The sequence below is a fragment of the Populus alba genome, chromosome 16 (genome assembly GCF_005239225.2).
Source record: "Populus alba chromosome 16, ASM523922v2, whole genome shotgun sequence".
NCBI classification, from domain to species: domain Eukaryota; kingdom Viridiplantae; phylum Streptophyta; class Magnoliopsida; order Malpighiales; family Salicaceae; genus Populus; species Populus alba.
Genome location: NC_133299.1, coordinates 2,252,439 through 2,272,419, shown reverse-complemented (window position 1 = coordinate 2,272,419; position 19,981 = coordinate 2,252,439). Strand labels below are relative to the sequence as shown.

The 19,981-nt window shown below is 34.7% G+C and overlaps 1 protein-coding gene and 1 long non-coding RNA gene across 3 annotated transcripts; one reads left to right on the top strand and one right to left on the bottom strand.

The window, feature by feature from the left end:
• Positions 1–214: 214 nt before the first annotated feature.
• LOC118033110 (disease resistance protein RUN1-like) lies at positions 215–4,576 on the bottom strand. 2 transcript variants are annotated; one of them, XM_073405219.1, is made up of 5 exons: positions 4,046–4,576; positions 2,511–3,600; positions 1,975–2,406; positions 1,131–1,892; positions 215–1,023 (listed from the first exon to the last, which is right to left on the bottom strand). In XM_073405219.1, the coding sequence occupies exons 1-5, from the start codon at positions 4,540–4,542 to the stop codon at positions 373–375; spliced, it is 3,432 nt and encodes a 1,143-aa protein (XP_073261320.1). In that variant the 5' UTR covers positions 4,543–4,576; the 3' UTR covers positions 215–372. The 2 variants fall into 2 exon arrangements, with proteins under 2 accessions (XP_073261320.1, XP_073261321.1); XM_073405220.1 differs by having other exon boundaries at positions 1,975–2,403.
• A 4,261-nt stretch (positions 4,577–8,837) lies between these two features.
• LOC140954703 (uncharacterized) lies at positions 8,838–9,796 on the top strand. Its single transcript, XR_012168152.1, has 2 exons — positions 8,838–9,258; positions 9,606–9,796. It is a non-coding gene; the product is annotated as an uncharacterized lncRNA (long non-coding RNA).
• Positions 9,797–19,981: the final 10,185 nt, after the last annotated feature.

Here is a 19,981-nt window from a genome sequence, read left to right as displayed (position 1 = left end):
TTGATTTCCGGCACCATGTTGATTAATATATATATATATATATAAAAAAAAAAAATTACTGTTTGTGTTGGGCTTGGAAAAACCGGGTTGTTACAAGAATCGAGCTGACCACCGAGTCAAAAGCTTAGTGAAGAACCAAATCGGCGTGCTTAATTGCAAAAAAAAGATGCAAACCAAAGACAGTCTCACTACTAGAGCTAATTGAAGAAAAGAGAAATTAAAATCTCTAAAACTCTTATTGCTTAAAAAAGCTTGAAGATATATAATAATACCAAATCTCTAGTTGTTCAATTCCACCCTATCATTACTCTCTTCCCTCCCCCATTTATTTCTTTTCAAAAAAACACGCATATACGTTTAATAAAATCATAATTACAACGGGTAAAGCAAAAAATAATGTCTAAAAAGTTGAGAAGCTATTCCTGCTTTTGCTACATATCCATCACCGAGAGTTCGATTGTCCCAGGAGGAGCTCCTACTGTTTGCTGTGATAGCCTTACTGTCTGATGAGCTGCTGCAACTGCTGCTATGGGCTTCATTGTATGATTGGATAATATTATAATCATTCCTTGATCCTTCCTGTTCATGCAGTATTCGTACACCAATCCTCTTTATTTGAACACGTGGATCATCCATCAACACTGAAACACTGAATTCATCACCATCATCAAACCCAAGATCATCGACCGCGCTTTTACAGTGGCTTATCCATAGCCATCCTTTTTCAACCCATAAATCTAGGAGAAAACCAAAGCAGTCAAAAACCATGCTTCTTCCCTTGGTTTTGTTTTTTATTACAAGACTAAAAGGATCAGTTACGATATTTAATTCTGACGTGGAAGAAAACCATGTGAATATATTGAAGCCACATATCCGGTGCGCAGCAGGAGTGGATACTTTGAATGACAAGTGCTCTCCAAACTCATTCTGGATCAGCCACTCCTCTCCTTCCTCATAAAACCTTAACATCTCATTTCCTTCATTGTAAATGAGAACGTGGAATATGTTGTTCCGAAGCTGTATCTGTTCCATCAAAACAAAATTTATAGAAAGAAAAAAGGCAAAAACTTTCTAGATATTCAAGTAGAAAAATGTAGAGTTGAAATACAATAAAACGGGTGAGGGAGGACCTTAAAAAGCCTTGGCTGCATTTCAACGCTGACCATTTCCATTATTCTGAAAATGTGTGTGTCAGCCTTCTGGATCAATTCCAGTTTAATCAAATCTTGGAATTGAACTAATTGATCACAATCACGTGCTCTGGTAAAAGGGATTTGTTTTACAAGTGCTTGCAGTGAATAACAATAGGACACATCTAAAACAACCAAGTTGGATGGAAGCTCTGGGAGGATCTGAAGCATATTGCATCTTTCTAAAACCAGGAATCTGAGTGTACTGAGGTCCTTAATGTTTTCTGGAAGAAAACGAAGTGGAGTATCACTTAAATTTAGTGACACCAAGGATGGTGGCAATGGAAAGGAGGTAAATCTCGATTTTTTCCTTGCTGAAAACATAGAGGGAACGAATAGCTTCAACAGAAGAGATGCAATGTATGATGTACTTGCAACAATTCCATCACTTTGAAGCAACCTACGCCCCTGATGATGATCTAACCCCATATTCAAGCCATCAAGATTTGAGCAACCATCTAAATGAAGCAATTGAAGTGAACTCAAACGGCTTATTTCTTCTGGTAGCTCTAAAAGACTCTTACAGTTCTTCAGATTTAAGATCACCAGACAATGTAAATCTCCAATAGATTCATGAATCTGAACTAAATGGACACACCCTTCAAGTATTAGCTTTTCAAGGACTGGGAGACCCGAGAAATTTGGGGTTGTAATGAGATCACGCGAGTAACGGAGATCAAGAATTTTTAATTTTGGAAGAGACTGCAAAAACACTTGAATTTAGTTATTATCAATTGAAAATAGGAGAGAAAGATGTAGGGAGAGAGAGAGGTGATATACATACCAGTTTGCCTTTCCAAGCATCAACTAGACTGCTTTTGGATAGATCAAGAACCACAAGCTTCTCTAAGCAAAAGTGCCTTGGCATGGATCTCAAAGAGAATCCATGCCAACATAACCATATCAAGTTCTTGGGGAAGTGTTCATAACTTCCATAGAATTTCATGTAATTTAGTTGGAGGAATTTTACATTTTGTATCTTTCTGAAAACATCCGTGCTGGGGATGGGAAATAAACTTGTTTGGCCAACTTGTACTTGTTCCCTACAGAAAAATTCGGAAATCCATTCTGAAGAGAGGAATGTAGGTAGAGGACAGTGTTGAAACAAGTCATGCTTGTGGCGAACCATTGAATCAGTACAAATAACTTCTGTGCAATTATCTTTCTTTAATGCATTCATATCTAGGATAAGGCCACGCAATTTCTCAGCATCCTGCTTCAAAAATAGTAAAAGTAGAATAAAAATGAAAGTAAAAGAATGACCAACATGTTAAGATGCCTAAATATCATGTAGACATACCAACAAAACAAGGTACTTACAATTGTTTCTTTCAATATTGTAAAAGCTTCTGTGTGATGCCATATTCTTTGACATTTGGGTGATTCTTGGCGGGCAATTTGCCGTCCCATGTCTCTTATGAGTTGATGCATATACAACCTTTTCTTTTGGTCTATTTCCAGAAGACATCTATCGATGAGATTGTCAACCCTATACGTTGCACCTACACCAAGCCCGTCTAGTATCGTAGATACATAATCCTCATCCATGCCATTGAAGAAACATGCAATATCAAGGAATAAGTCCTTCTGATAATCATCATCGAGAGAGTCATAACTTATTCTAAGAACCTTTTGAACTTCACAGTTAGGAATCACTTCCATTTCTTGTAATATGCTTTCCCATACTTGTCTTCTTTTTCTAGATAATGAAGAACCAATAACACGATGGGCTAATGGAAGTCCATTACAATGATTTACTATTCTCCAAGAAAGATCAGTAAAATCCTCAACAGGGTGAGCTTGTCCAAAGGTGTGCCAACTGAAAAGCTCAAGTGATTTTTCGTCATCTAGAGGTTTAACTTTGAACTCGACAAACTCATCATCAGCCACAATCCAACTCTTATTTCTAGTTGTTACAATGATTTTACTTCCTTGACAAAACCAGTTTTGCATGTCAACTATTGCATTGAATTGCTCCCTTTTGTCTACATCATCGAGAGTAATAAAAGTTTTTCTGCAATATAATGCATCTTTAATTTTTATAATCCCTTCATCAACATCATGTATCTCATCAACAGTCTTGTTTAGGATATCAGAAAGAAGTTGCCTCTGTAAGCAAACTACACCATTGGATTCTTTTGACCTTTCTCTAACATTTGATAGAAAGCTCGTGCCTTCAAATTTATGAAAGTTTTGGTTATAAACACTCTTTGCTATGGCTGTCTTCCCAACCCCACCAATTCCACAGAGTATAGCAATGGCAGCACCATCAGAGCCATTTTGCAACCATGAGTTGATACAATTTATTAGAAGATCTCTTCCAATGAAATGAAGGGGGACCTGAAATATTTTTCGATCCAATTTCATTGAGACCTTCTCCACAATAGATTGGACAAATTGTGCCTCATATCTACAACAGAAAGAAAAATACAGTATATGATAATTAGTAGTCTCTCTTTAAAGTATAAAAATAAACAACATTTGGCTAAAAAATAATTATCTTGGACAAAAGAAATTAAACCAGGCTGCGTGTCAATGATTGATGGCTAATTTTATAGTTTCGTTATCACCACCTATTAAAACCAAATCATGAATGGAAAAAAAGAAGGAATAATGTATATATAAAACATTACCTTTTCAAGTATTTAAGAAGGAAACGAGACAAAAAAGTATTTTTATTTTATTTTTCTTCTATGCTCTCTTGAGTTGGGGGAGGGGTATAGTTTCTCTAAATTGAGAGTGGTATTATCAGGCATCCTCTAAATGCTTAACTCCAAAAAGTAAACAAATTAAGAGTTCACAACCAGCATTCTATTGTTATGCTATGTGTAGTTTCATCAGAAGATACAACTTACCCATCTCCTAAAACCATTCCTCCTACATCTGCAACTTTCTTCAAAGCAATCCTCCACCCATTCACCCGGTCCATCTGCTCCTTGAAATGCTTTTGATGTTCCACAAATGCTGCAGCAAAGCTCCCTGTCTGCTTTCTGACTTGGGATGGATCCACATCATAGAATACTGGAAAAACTATGCAGCTACCAGTCCTCACTCGCTCCATGATCATTACAAGTTCATCAAGGCACCATCTTGATGAAGCATAGTTTTTGGAGAACACGATTATAGCTATTTTTGATTGTTGTATTGCCTGTTGGAGCTCCAAATCGATATTTTCTCCTCCCCGGATTTCATTATCTTCTCTAAATGTGCGAATCTTTGCTTGAACTAGAGCTGTATAGAGGTGATCGGTAAAGTTCTTGCGGGTGTCTTCACCTCTAAAACTCAAGAATACTTGATATTTACAACGAGAAAACCGTGAGGATGAGGATTCTTGATATTTCCCAGAAGCCATTTCGAATCCAGCAAAGCAAAAAAATTTCAAAGATCTGAAACAAATGAGAAAAAAGAAGTTATTTCCCAGCAATCAACTCCCCCCACGCCCTTTCCGATAAACATCTGTACATGTTTTATCAGTATTTGATACCATGCATTTACAAGCACATTTCACATAAGGACGCCTATGTCGCTATACATGCCTAAATTATTTATAAAAGCACATCTTGTAATGTTAGGCCCACGAAAGTGAATTTGTTAGTTTATAACTTGTGATCAATCCCTACGCTGAATCCGAATCAATTCAAAACATTTTTTTTTGGAGTGGCATGATGAGATCAAATGATCAATAAACAGTCCCTAACTGTGGTTTAATTCATGTGATTCTCAAGAAAGAAAACAAGACAGTTGGAACTAAAGTAAACATCATCTACATCAGAGTCACATTCCATAATACAATATATACAACGTACAAAAGATACGAAAGAGAGACAAAAGAGAGTTGTTGACAGGAGTAAAATTATCAATCAGAAAATTACATATTAGAAAACCTAGAAATCGTGAATAAATTTACTAAAGTCCTTTTTTAGAATTTCCATCCTTAAAAGGACTATCATTCTACATTTATAAACATATGTTCTATACAATAAAATATAAGACTTTTGATCCATCATGGTTTAATAAACAAACCATCCGCCCAGGCTTGGTCCACATGAGCTAAATTCCAACAGGTCATCTTTTGCTAGAACAAAAGCCCATGGGTTGGGTGCACTTATTGTGGAGGAAATAAGCACACCAAAAATATTTGTTTTCAGCTGTATGAGTATCTAGAGTGGTGGTATGAACTCAAAGGAAAAAAGAAAAAGAAAAACAGGATGGCTAAGCAACATGTGTCATTAATATAGACCCAAACACGCTTGTGCCACTAGACGGTCAGCCTCCTTTTACCACCCGAGACCTAGGTACAATTTGTTCCATAAATTTAGTATCCAATGATGACCATATAAATGATTGGATTATTGATTCACAGGCAATAAACCACATAATCTATGATCCTAATGATTTCAAAACCAAGTCAGTTCCTTAATGACAAGCTATATCTAATGCTAATGGTGATATCTATCTGGTAATAGGGGGAGGAACAATGAAATTATCAACCATGTTCACTCTCCACGATATTCTTTTTGTCCTTTCACTCTCCACTAAATTGTTACCAGTGAGTCAAGTAACAAAAGATTTAAATCCTTGCGTGCTAATATACTCCTTATTTTGTTTGTTTTAGGATGTTCTCATGAATAGGATATTTGGTCATGGTATTAAGAGAGAAGTGTTATATTACATGGATGATTTGGACCTTGGTAAAGTTCATTTTGCTTAATTATCACAGCAGCAAGGATGAGACATTTGATTATGACATTATCGGTTAAGACATCCATTATTCAGTTATTTACAATATTTACTCCTTACTTTATTTACAAATGAACTGCCGTCTAGTTTCAAATGCAAGGACTGTATAATAGGTAAAAATTATCAAACAACTTACCCTATCAATTATAATAAATGCAATGCACCTTTTAAGATTATTCACTCTAATTTATAGGGTCATGTATTTGTTACTACTATTGTTGGTTTTAAAGGGTCACTTAGTTTTATGGGTTAAGACATAAGATAGATGTCCTACTAGTTTTTCAGAAGTTTTTCACCCTTGTACAAACTCAATTTTCTATGAGCATTAAAACTCTTTGGTTTGATCATGGAGGCAAAAGTATATCGGTGCTATGATCCTATCTCATGCAAACTCTGTGTTACTATGGATGTAACCTTTCTTGAGACTGAATAGTTTTTCGACAAACCATCCCCTTCTATTCTTTAGAGGGAGAATATAAATGAACAGCAAATATGAGATTGGGTTCATACTAACCATACTGAAGGTCACACTCAAACAAAACTAGATATTACTAAGCAGACCAACCACACCAACTTACATACTTTGACCACATTAAATAACCCCCTCTCTAATATACAATACAACCAGGATCAAAGTCACAAGGACATTCTTGACACTATAAATGAGGTAACATCTCATAACTATCTTATTTTACCTAATCGTATAAAGTGCAATTTACCTCACAGGAATAATTAGGGGATACCCCCGAGTTGGTACTCATTAGAAACAAAATAAAGGAAGTTCAAATATTTCATTGCAATTTTTATCTCAACCTCTAATATATCTGATGCAATAAAAGTCTTTATGGGAAAAGTATCTTCAGAATAGGTCCTACAAAACATTGAAGAAGCCATGGTAGATGAACACTATAAGATGGCTATTTATGATGAAACGAAGGCTCTCCAAGATAACAATACTTGAGAGCTAACTACATTGTCAACTGGGAAAAAGATAGTTGAATGTAAATAGGTGTTACTGTGAGGTATAAAGTAAATGGGACAATAAAGCGATACAAAGTGAGATTAATGGCTAAAGGATACACGTATACATATGTGGACTATCAGGAAATTTTCTCATTAGTAGGCAAATTGAACACAATCCGAATACTCCTATCACCAACAGCAAATTTGGATTGGCCTTTACATCAATTTGATGTGAATATTACATTTCTTTATTGAGATTTATAGGAGAAAGTCTACATGGATGCCCCCCTAGTTTTACCGAAAGAAAAGCAGAAAATGTGGTGTGCAGGCTTAAAAAATCACTTTATGAACTGAAACAGTCCCCTAGAGCATGGTTTAGAAGTTTTAGTATAGCAATGCAAAAACATGAATTTAGCCGAAACAACTCAAACCATACACTATTTCTAAAACAAAATGAAGGGAAAACTATGGCTTTGATTATCTATGTTTATGACATGATAGTCACAGGTAATGTGAAGAAGGAATTTTAGAATTACAAAAGTATCTAGCAAGTGAATTTGAAATAAAGGATCTTGATTGGTTGAAGTATTTTTTAGGCATTGAAGTCTATAGATTAAGACAAGACACATTCCTATCACAAAAAAAGTATGTATTGGATCTATTAGTTGAGACATGTATGTTGGATGACAAACCCGTAGATACACTAATCGTACAAAATCATCGTTTAGGTGAACATCCTAATCAGGTTCTTATAAATAAAAAATGATATAAAAAATTAGTGGAAAAACTCATTTACCTATCACATACATGTTCTGATATCGCATATGCAATAAGTCTAGTAAGTCAATTCATACACAACCCAAGTAAAGTACACATGGAGGCAACATTGAAAGTGCTTAGCTACTTAAAGTCTTTTTCGAGAAGAGGAATCTCTTCTTAAAGAATGATAACTTTAATATCGTTGGTTATACAGATACAGACTAGACTGGAAATCTCACTAACAAAAATCTACTTCATGACACTTTACTTTTGTTGGGGGAAACTTGGTAACCTGAAAAAAATTAGAAGCAAAATGTAGTTGCTCTATCTAGTGTTGAATGACTAAAGAATTATGTGAAGTACAATGGATAAAGGGGTTACTTAAGGAGCTGAGATATCCTATAGATATTGAAATTAAAATGTATTGTGACAACAAAGCTACAATTGTCATAGCCAACAACCCAATTTAACATGACTATATTAAATACATGGAAGTAGATAAATATTTCATCAAGTAAAAACTTATTAAATCTGAAAATCAGCTAACATATATACTTATTAAAGTATTCAAGTAAAATATTTCATTATTTTATCAGACATATAAGATATCTTTGTACCAACTTAAAAAAAAAAGAGGTGTTGATAGGAGCTAATTTAACAATAAAAAAATATAGAGATAAAAAAAAAACTAGAAATCAAAAGTAAATTTAGAAAATACTATTGCATATTTTTTTTAAAATTTCCATTCTCAATAGACTTTCATTTATTTTTCTTGACAAGAGTACCAGCAAGAACAAAAGGAGCAGGAAATGAAAGAGAGAAGAAAGAGTACCCGCAAGTTTCCCCATCCCTTTTGTCTAATTTGTGGCTGATGTTCTGTACCAGTTAATCCATACTCAGCTCCAAGCTTTTAAGTCAACCCTATAGTACATTTTCACGTGCCTTCTTTGTTTTAGCGACTTGTTAATTAAATGACATCCACATAATTTATAATTACTTTGTATGTGTTGTGTGGTAGTAATTATTTTTAAAAGTATTTTTTAATTTTAAAATATATTAAAATAATATATAATTTTTATTTATAAAAGCTTAATTTTTTTACAAAAAATAAATCGTGCAATTCTGACATGGCCCAAGAAACTGAATTTGTTAGTTTATAACTTTTGGGATCAATCTCTATGCTGAACCAATTCGTAACCCTTTTTTTGGAGTGGCATGATGAGATGAGATGATCAATAAGTAGTCACTAACTGTAGTTTAATTCATGTGATCCTCAACAAAGAAAACAAGACAAAAAGTTGGAACTAAAGTAAACATCATTTACAGCACAGTTACATTCCATTCCAGTCCATAATATAATATGATCCACAAGCCACAAGTTCAGAAAGAGAGACATAGAGAGTACCTGCAAATTTCACTTTCCGTTTTCTCTAAGTTTTGAATGATGCTCTGTGTCAGCTAATCAATATTCTTCTCTAAGCTTTTGTGCTAACCTTTCAAGTCTATGGCACGTTTCCGCATGAGGACTTTCTTGCTTCAAGGATAAAGATCGATTGTTTCAAGGATTTGGTGAAGAGCTCTTCCACAAAGGCTGCTTTCTTTTCAGGTAATTTTTCATGTTTCTTTGCTCTTTGGTGTTGGTTTCTTCGGTGTTTGTATATGCATACACCTGAAGAGTGTGGAATCTGGTTATTCAAAGACAAACTGTATTGACCACTTGAATTCTTGACGTGCTTACTTGTTCAAAATATTAAAAATGGGAAAACAAAATTAAACTTGTATTCATTTCATATGCATGTTTGGAAATTCAAGAATTTTTCAGAAATGAAGTTTTGTTGCCAATTCGGTGTGATTATTCAAAAGAAAATTGAGCTGGAATAGGCAATCCTAAGCATACAACCAAGGTTATCTGCCCTGTTATAACTTCAATGGATTCTGGTGTTATATATACAGATCACGGAACTATAAAGGGATAAAAGCCTGCTCCTAGTCTCACTGTTCTTTGCGATCACATGTGCATTGGCAGCTACAATTAGTGAGTTTGACTGTGATTACTAGATGGTTATATTCTTCATTATTGTTTAATCCTGAGATGTTCAAAATTTATGTTTCTTATATATGAATTTTCCATAAGTTGCAAATGATATCATAGCCCCTCATAGGGGGAGATGATATTTACAACGAGAAAACTGTGAAGATGAGGATTCTTGATATTTCCCAGTGGCCAATTCGATTCCAGCAAAGCAAAAACTTTTCAAAGATCTGAAAAAATGAGAAAAAAAAGTTGCAGGATTAACGTTGTTCTTTATAATATTTTTCAAGTTATTTCCCAGCAAATCAACTCCCCCAGGCCCTTTCAGAGAAACATTTGTACATATTTTATCGGCACCTGTTACAACGCATTTACAAGAAGAGAAGGAGCAGGAAATGAAAGAGAGAAGAGAGAGTACCAGCAAGTTTCACTTTCCCTTATCTCTTGAGTTGTGGCTGCTGATGTTCTGTATCAGTTAATCAATATTCTGCTCTAAGCTTTTAAGTCAACCCTGCAAGTCTATGGTTCGTTTCCGCGTGAGAACTTTCTTGTTCTTAACTGCAACTTAATTACCAAAAGCGACATGAGACACACACATAATCCCACTCATCGACTCTCACCCTTCTTACTTCACCAACAGTTTTGTGGTATTTCCTTCCTCTCGCAGCCAAAACCAGAAATTTACACGAGGAATTTCTATGGTACATTTACAGTAGGAGGAATTTTGTTAGATGATGTTGAAGGGGTTTATTTTAGTATTTGAATAAGTCCATGAGTCCCTGGTCTTCAGGAAGGCATTCATGGTCAAGCATAAGTTAAGGATTTCAGTTGCTTATTTTTTGTTATTGTATGTGCCATGTTACTATGAACGTGAGCTACTTTCCAGTTATCTTGTTATTACTGTAAGGCTATTTATTAGCCACTTTCATTCAATTCAGAATTGTGCACTTTTGTTCTTATTCTTAACAATTGGTATCAGAGCCTACACTGGCTTGTGATGAAGAAATAGAAATAAAAGGGAGAACACAATTTTTGAGTGATTTCAAACACAGAGTGAGTGAGTTCTTGAGTGACTTCAGTGAGTGAGTTCTTGAGTGATTTTAAACACAGAGTGGCAAAGTGAGTTCTTGAGGGTCAATATTCAACAAATGGTAGCAAAGTCCAGCAATTTTGCATCACCTTACATCCCGAAATTTGATGGAGACTATGAACATTGGAACATGCTAATGGAGAATCTCTTGCGTTCCAAAGAGTATTAGAGTGTTATTGAGACAGGGTATGTCGAGCCTGCATCAGGGGAATTTTGAATAATGCACAGAAAAAGACATTGGAGGAGACAAAGCTGAAAGATTTAAAGGTTAAAAATTACTTTTTTCAGTCCATTGACAAATCCATTCTGAAGACCATTACTCAAAAGGACACAGCAAAGCAGTTATAGGATTCCATGAAGATCAAATACCAAGGAAATACAAGGGTTCAACGTGCTCAACTTCAAATCTTTCGCAGGAATTTTAAGGTGCTGGAGATGAAACAGGGAGAATCTGTCACACATTATTTTGGAAGAGTAATGCTGGTGGCAAATGACATGCGAAATCTGGGAGAAAACATACCTGATGAGAAGATTGTAGAGAAGATTCTACGCACACTTACTGAGAAATACAATTACATAGTGTGTTCCATTGAGGAGTCTAAAGATATTAATCATCTTTAAGTTGATGAGCTGCAGAGTTCATTACTTGTCCATGAACAAAAATTCAAAAGGCATGACACAAATGATCATGCTCTGAGAATCTATGATGACAGATTCAGTGGTAGAGGTCGTGGCAGAAGCAATTATAGAGGAAGGGGCCGTGAAGGCAGAACACAAGTATTCAATAGAGACATGTTGGAATATTTCAGATGTCACAAACTTGGACACTTTCAATATGAGTGTCCAACCATGAAAGGCAGCTAATTATATGGAGCTAGATGAAGAGGATGAGATACTGCTAATGTCCTATGTTACATTACATAAGACAACACGGAATGATGGATGGTTCCTGGATTCAGGATGCTTTAATCATATGTGTGGTTACAGAGGTATGTTTTCCTATTTGGATGACAATTTTCAACATTCAGTTAAGCTCGGAAACAATAGTAGAATGACAGTAGTTGGCAAAGGCAGAGTGAAGTTACTGATAAATGGTGTTAAGCATGTTGTTAATGATGTCTATTATGTTCCGGAGCTTAAAAATAATCTTTTGAGCATAGGCCAACTTCAAGAGAGGGGTTTAGCAATTTTAATTAAGAATGGAATTTGTAAGATTTACCATCCTGAGAAAGGTTTGATCATTCAAACTCAAATGAGTGCAAACAGGATGTTCATCCTACTGGTACAGACTCAAGCTCCAATACATGCACATACTCAGAATCATGAAAATTGCCTTCACACTAGTTCTCAAAATCCCTCCTATCTATGGCACAGACATTTCGGTCACTTAAGCTACAAAGGCTTAAGAACATTACAATGGAGGCACATGGTACATGGACTTCCCACCTTCTCGGCTCCCACCATTACCTGCACAGATTGCCTTAATGGCAAGCAACACAGAGAAGTCATGCCAAAACACAGCATATGGAAAGCAAATCAGAAATTGGAATTAATTCATGCTGATATCTGCGGTCCTATTTCCCCCGAATCCAACAGTGGTAAAAGGTATATATTATGTTTCATTGATGATTTCAGTCGAAAATCATGAGTATTTCTTTTAGCTACAAAGTCCGAAGCTTTCATTTACTTTAAGCAATTCAAAGCTATGGTGGAAAAAGAAACTTTATTACATGTAAAGTGTCTAAGGACTGACAGGGGAGGAGAATTTACCTCAAATGACTTCAACGAGTTCTGCAGCCAACAAGGTATCAAACGACAGCTTACCACGGCGTACACTCCACAGCAAAATAGGGTCGTAGAGAGGAAAAATCAAATCGTGATGAACATAGTCTGTTCAATCCTCTCTGGTAAAGGGATTCTAAAAACCTTCTGGCTAGAGGCAGTGAACTGGGCCTTCTATGTTCTGAATTGGTGTCCAACTTATGCCTTGACAGACCTTACTCCTCATGAGGCATGGAGCGGAATTAAACCATCAGTAGACCATTTCAGGGTATTTGGGTGCTTAGCTCATGTCCACGTTCCAGATGTGAAACGGAGCAAGCTTGATAACAAAAGCTTTGTTTATGTGTTGTTGGGTATAAGTGAGGAGTCAAAGGGGTACGGGTTGTTTGATCCTCTAAACAAAAAAATTGTGGTTAGTAAAGATGTCATCTTTGTGGAAGACAAACAGTGGGACTGGGATGTTACGTATGAGGAACAAATCTTGACAGATTTAGTTTGGGGTGTGAATGACAGAGAAGGAATAAGTGAGGATGGTGGTGAGGGTGACGATGATCATGGGGGTGAGAGTGGTGAGAGTGATGTTGAGTTCTGTAGGGAAGAAAGAGACAGACACAATGTCTGTGAAGAGAGAATTGGTAGGGATGAAGATGATTACAATAAACAGAGAAAGGGAGAATTAACTGAGATAGGAAGAAATGTAGGTGATCCTACGGTGTGTATGCTGCCAGCTGGAAGAGTAGGTGAACATGCTGATCCTATGGCACGGACACGGCTAGGTGGAGAAATGGAGATGACAGGTGGCGAAATGGATGTTAATCCAACGACGAGAATGCTACCAGACAGGGAGAGTGATCATCTGACAGGTGGCAATGACACGACCAAAAGATTGATGTCTTCTTCCAAGTGCAGGAGTGTCGAAGTAATAAATAACCCGGCAAGACCGAGGTCGAACCACATAGAGGTTAATTGTACAAATTATAAATAACAATAATACAACAACAAAAACAACAATAATAACAACAAAAATAATAATATTAATAATAATACTCAGTATGTGGCGTTGTTATACCTGAGAATAATCTAAAAGATCAGGTCACAGGTTTCCAGCCTATATACTGAGTTTATGAAAAGATGAAAGAGATATATTATATAATATAAACAGAATGTAAATAATAATAATAATAATAATAATAATAATAATAACAATAAAAAGAGGAGGAAAAAATTAATGAGAACTTTGAGATGGAAGATTAATGTAAGGATTAAACAATGATAAAAATAAATGTCAAGGTTAGAGGATCCACTAATGATATTTCAAACAAGTATAGTATAAACTCTTATTATTCAACCGGAAACCACACAAAGGAGGTTCCAATTGGCCGATTTGTCATTAATAGCTCATTATAAATTATTAACATGATCATATTAATTATCTCATTTACATAACACCAAACTTTAAAATATTATCAGGAATTCATGATGTTAATTGATGTTAACAACAAATCAAGTACCTTTCATAGCCTAGGTGTAGGTAATACCATACGGTTGAACTATGAGAGTGCCAAGCATTTGTTGTACCGAGTATTATACAACACAAATCTAGATTAACCATTTAACAAGCAAGGTATTAAGAATTAGTAAGATAAAAAGATAAGACATGTTAATATTAAACATTAAGGTTCATGTTGAGTTTATACCATACTTGTTCTTACACCATTAGTGTAACCTTTTCACCTTGACATAATAAACTTAGCCAAACATAATGAAGAAGAGAAACATAAATAAATAAAACAGCAACATAAATAAGATACAAGTTAACTAAGGAAAGGAAAGGAAATGAAAAGCATAAACAAGATATTAATGAAAGCAAAACTTAAGAATTACAAAAAAAATATAAAGAGAGAAATAAAGAGCATGAACTTGATCTAAATAACCAAGCCCCTAAATACATGGCAAATGCCTCCTTTTATAGGCCAAAATTCGGAATTATTGATTTGATGACTAATTGTTGAGTGGGTGACCAACTTTTGACTTGGTGAGAATCCTTATCTTCTTGTATTAATAAAACGAAAATGCTAGTATCAGAATTGGGTCCAGATGTCCAAATGAAAGTTCTAGGAAATTCTCTTAGCTTTCCAGGAAAAAAACGATGAGATCATTTGGACTTCTAAAACTCAAGATATAGGCTGAACACTGAACAGTGTCTGGGCTGCAGGACAGATTCAGACTTCTCCGTTGTTGCTATAATTTGGACTTGAAAACGGCCTTCTTAGATCTTAATGTCCAAATGAAAGTTGTAGACCTATGTCTTACTGAATTTGTGTAAAAATTTGAGGTCATTTGGACATCTAGAACTCGAGATATGACCCAATTACCGAACAGTGTTCTAGTTTGGACTGCACCACCATCTCTTTTCCAAGTTTCACCCTCTCTTTATCTTCACAAATTTCAGTAGTTGAATTCATCAATCAATACTTTGATTTATGTGATAGACCTGCATTTAAGATGAAAATTTACCATATATTAGGGTATTTTATAGTATTAGACTTGTTATTATAAAACATGCTTTAGTTAAGGAGTTATTGATACTTTAAATGCAAAATGATGATATAAAACCTTGATAAGTATGCACTTTTAAGTACTAATTAGGCAAAAATCTACAGACAGGTGGAATCAATCCAACGACACAAATGATGACAGACAGGGAGAGTGGTCTGCTGACAAGTGGAAGAAGAGAAAGGGGTCCTCCGGTGTGGATGCAAGATTATGTTACAGGGGAAGACTTATCTGAATATGAGTCAAATATGAGATTAATTATGTCCTCTGATCCCATTCATTTTGAAGATGCTGTGAAAATTAAACATTGGAGACTTGCTATGGACAGTGAAATTAATGCCATCGAGAAGAACAATACCTGGACGCTCAACGAGTTGCCGGAGGGAGCCAAAAAAATTAGAGTCAAATGGGTCTACAAAACAAAATACAACGAGCATGGGGATATTGACAAATACAAGGCAAGGCTAGTTGCCAAAGGGTACTCACAACAACACGGAATAGACTATACAGAAGTCTTTGCACCAGTGACAAGAATGGATACAGTAAGGATGATTATTGCTCTCGCAGCTCAAAAAAACTGGACTATTTATCAATTGGATGTCAAATCGGCTTTTCTTCATGGGGAGTTGCATGAAGATGTTTACGTTGACCAACCAAAAGGGTATGAAAAGAGGGGTAGCGAACATCTAGTTTACAAGTTGCATAAAGCGTTGCACAGATTAAAACAAGCTCCAAGAGCTTGGTTCAGCCGAATCGAGACTCACTTCATCAATGAATGTTTTCTAAGGTGTGAAAATGAGCAAACGTTATTCACCAAGAGAAGCAGGGAAGGAAAGATTATCATTGTAAGTGTTTACGTTGATGATTTAATATTTGCTGGAGATGATGCACATATGTTGTCCGAATTCAAAAGTTCCATGATGAGAGAGTTTGACATGTCAGATTTGGGGAAGATGCGGTATTTTTTGGGAATCGAAGTATTACAGAATTCAGGTGGCACTTACATGTCAAAAGAAATATGCACTAGAGGTGTTGAAGAGGTTTGGTATGATGGAGTGCAATGCAGTGAATAATCCAATAGTTCCCGGATGCAGAGTCAATTAAGATGAAGATGGAGTTAAAGTAGATGAAACATATTATAAGCAGTTAGTGGGCATCTTAATGTATCTCACAGCAACAAGACCAGACATGATGTTTGTTACCTGTCTCATCAGCAGATACATGGCTAAACCTACGGAACTTCATCTACAAATAGCAAAAAGGGAACTTAGATATCTGAGAGGGACGATAAATTTTGGAATTCATTACAAGAAAGGGGGAAGTAGTGAACTACTCTCATTTACGGATAGTGATTATGCCGGAGATATAGAGGATAGAAAGAGTACAAGTGGATATGTTTTTTTGTTAAGCTCGGGAGCAATCTCATGGAGTTCGAAGAAGCAACCAATAGTGACTCTTTCAACAACTAAAGTAGAATTTGTAGCAGCCGCAATGTGTGTATGTCAAGCTCTTTGGATAAAAAGAGTCTTGAAGGAATTGGGACATTCCAATGAAGAGTGCACACAAGTGAAATGTGATAACAACTCAACTATTAAATTGTCTAAAAATCCGGTGATGCATGGACGCAGTAAGCATATTGATGTGAGATATCATTTTCTGAGAAATCTTACTAAAGAAGGTACAATTGCATTAGTTCATTGTGGAAGTCAGGATCATGTGGCAGATTTAATGACCAAGCCTTTAAAGCTTGATGCATTTCTGAAACTAAGAACACTGCTGGGAGTCCAAGAAATTACTGATGTAAACTAACTGCATACCGCAGTAAGTTTAAGGGAAGGAATGAAGGGGTTTATTTTAGTATTTGAATAAGTCCACGAGTCCCTGGTCTTCAGGAAGGCATTCATGATCAAGCATAAGTTAAGGATTTCAGTTGCTTATTTTTCGTTATTGTATGTGCTATGTTACTATGAACGTGAGCTACTTTCTAGTTATCTTGTTATTCCTGTAAGGCTATTTATTAGCCACTTTCATTCAATTCAGAATTGCGCACTTTTGTTCTTATTCTTAACAGAGGTCTCGTGTTCGACAGCCTTGAACTTCCTTGAGAAATTTGGTTCCACTATTTTAGAATATGGTGTTGGTGAAGTTAGAAAAACTTCCAAATCTCCCTTTCAAACAATGAATGAATGGATTCAATTCTTGATTAAAAAGACGTAGCAGAAACAGTAGTAGTGCAGGTGCCAAACTTGATGTCTTTGGCGTCCGTTGTGAGCTGAAGTGTTGTAAGCCGAGATCAAGTCACATTCTTTTCCAAACTTCATGCTTGAAAGAATAGATTAGTTACTTGTATGTTGTGCCTACAAGGATATTCTTGGTAATGAAAGCAACCCAATGAGCAAAGATGTACATGTCCAAGTGTCTGTGTGTTCTAGCTTCTAACGTCAGCAACAATCTGTAATAAATCAAGATCCTTCTACATAACAAGTATTTGACCACCTGAAATTTATGACAATAAGAAGAAAAGAAAATGGATCTCTACTTTGTTTCATTAAGTGCAAAAAAAGAATAATCTGGTGTAGCATGGACTATTTGTCTTAAATTTTTTATCAGAAAAGAGAAATATGGTTCTAAGGGCAACAAACAAGTTTAATCATGTATGCTCACGTTCACTGGATTATAACTAGTTAGTACAGTGAGAAACTTTTTTAAATTCAATCTTCAAATTGGATTGGGTTTTGAATTAAATTGAGCGAGAGTAGAGGCATAATCATTAGATGCTGGATCTCTCTTCTTTAGATACCCTCTGACCAACATCAAGAAAAAACCCTCATTCCATAGCTTCTATGAAAACTTACATCGAACATTGGATCTTCCAACACAAGAAACTAGTTCAAGCAACCCCAGTTGACTAAAATTTTATGAATTGTTTCATTAATAAACTGCTACACAAGCAAAATTTACAAATTAAAGATTCGAGGAAAACATGAGACAGTCAAGAACTCTAAAACTGAATTGATTTTTCTGTACAGAAGAACCAGTAGTTGTTTAAAACTATCTGCCACCCTATTGCATGAACCAAGCAGTCTTGACAGAATCGAGTTAGTAAAACAAGGCAAAAGCTACCAAATAATATCCATCTCCTTGTATTTGTGAAATAGAATGTTACAGTATTGCCTTTTATTTAATATCCTTCATCAATCTGTTCTTGACGGCCGTTGTCTTTATGACACCGATCCTCCTTTTACATGTGCGTGTCAGCATTGCAACAACACTCTCTCTGCATAATACTTTTGATGTTATTGATTTTTCCGAATTCTGCATAATATAACAGTCGTCTGCCCAGGATTAACAATACAATAGTCACTTCGATTCTGAATAGATATGCATATACGAAATGTGTTGAGATTGATTCTACACACACCCCTGTTCAGTGCTGTAATGAGTTTGATTCTGCAAATATTTATCGTGTAAATATATACCAATACTGGGCTATGGTCCAAAAGTTGAAAAATAAATAGATAAAGAAAAATGTAAATTGCAGTGCTGAATAGGAAAAAAAGAAAAGAAAAAAGTTGCTTTTATCTGTGCATATATCTGTGAATTTCTTATTGTTCCTGTTCTGTTAACTGCTGTACAACTTGCATTTGGCTGTTAATTCTAAGAGTGTTAATTGTTCAACTTACATACATTTTTATGGATAAGTTCAGAAAAAAATCTATATACAAAAAAAATTGGTTTAACTCTGATCCAATGAAAATCCGATTCAAATCTTGGACATGAATATTCATATTATTAGATAATAATATAAATTATATTTTGAAATTGCATCTAAAAAGTTAAACTTTTGGGTTGAGATAGTTATTTAAATATATTTAAGTAAGTTTTAATGTCTAAATCTTTATACATTGATGTAAGGAAAAAACAATACATTGAGTGCACTGAATAACTTTCTTGTAAAGAAAGAAATATGAAGAAAGCAGCAACTGACAGCATATTGTTTTAATCTTGCATGAGAAACATGAAGATGCAGCCAAGAGTTTGAGTAGCTAAGCAAATATGATTATTGCCTTGAAAGGGAATGCTGGTGACCGATTAGGTACTTTGATTGTTTTTGAAGAACAGTGATGGCACCAAAAACCAACACAGGTGGTGGTAGATTGTACGGTTGTATTTTTTTTATTAAAAAAATAGATTTTTAAAAAATATATATTGGTTAAAATAGAAGTGAAATGAAATAAAACATAAATTTTAATGAATAAAACATAAGTTATTTTAAATTTTATAAAATCAAATTTTAAAATATAATTATATACAAGATCCAATAAAAAAAAATACAAATTATTTAATTAATCATACAATTTTTTCTCTAGATAAAAAGAAAAACATCACCTTAAACCCTTATATACAAATATTTAATTAGAAAATTAATTTAAAAATTAAAATAGAATATTGCATGGTTTGCTTAATAAATATCGAAAAGAATAAAAATCATTTGATTATCAGACCAGGGACATGATAAAACAATATTAAAAAAAATATAATTATTTTGATTTTAATTTTAAATATTTTAATTTTTTATCCTTTAAAAAATATTTGAAATTAAAATATTTTAGATAGTTCATAACTATCAATAATTATTTCATAACTCGCTTTTTAAAAAAAAAAAAAAGAAGCAAACATAGAGAAAATCATGATAAAAATATTTACACTCAAACTCAATAATTATTTTTATTTGTCTCTCATAATTATCTCTTCTCTAGTTTCTATCCTTTTTTTAATGAAGTAAATATTTTAAGTACTCTAAAAATTCTTTTTTAAATTTAAAGAATTAGGATCATTTACGTTCCCATAATTACGTCCTTGATAAAA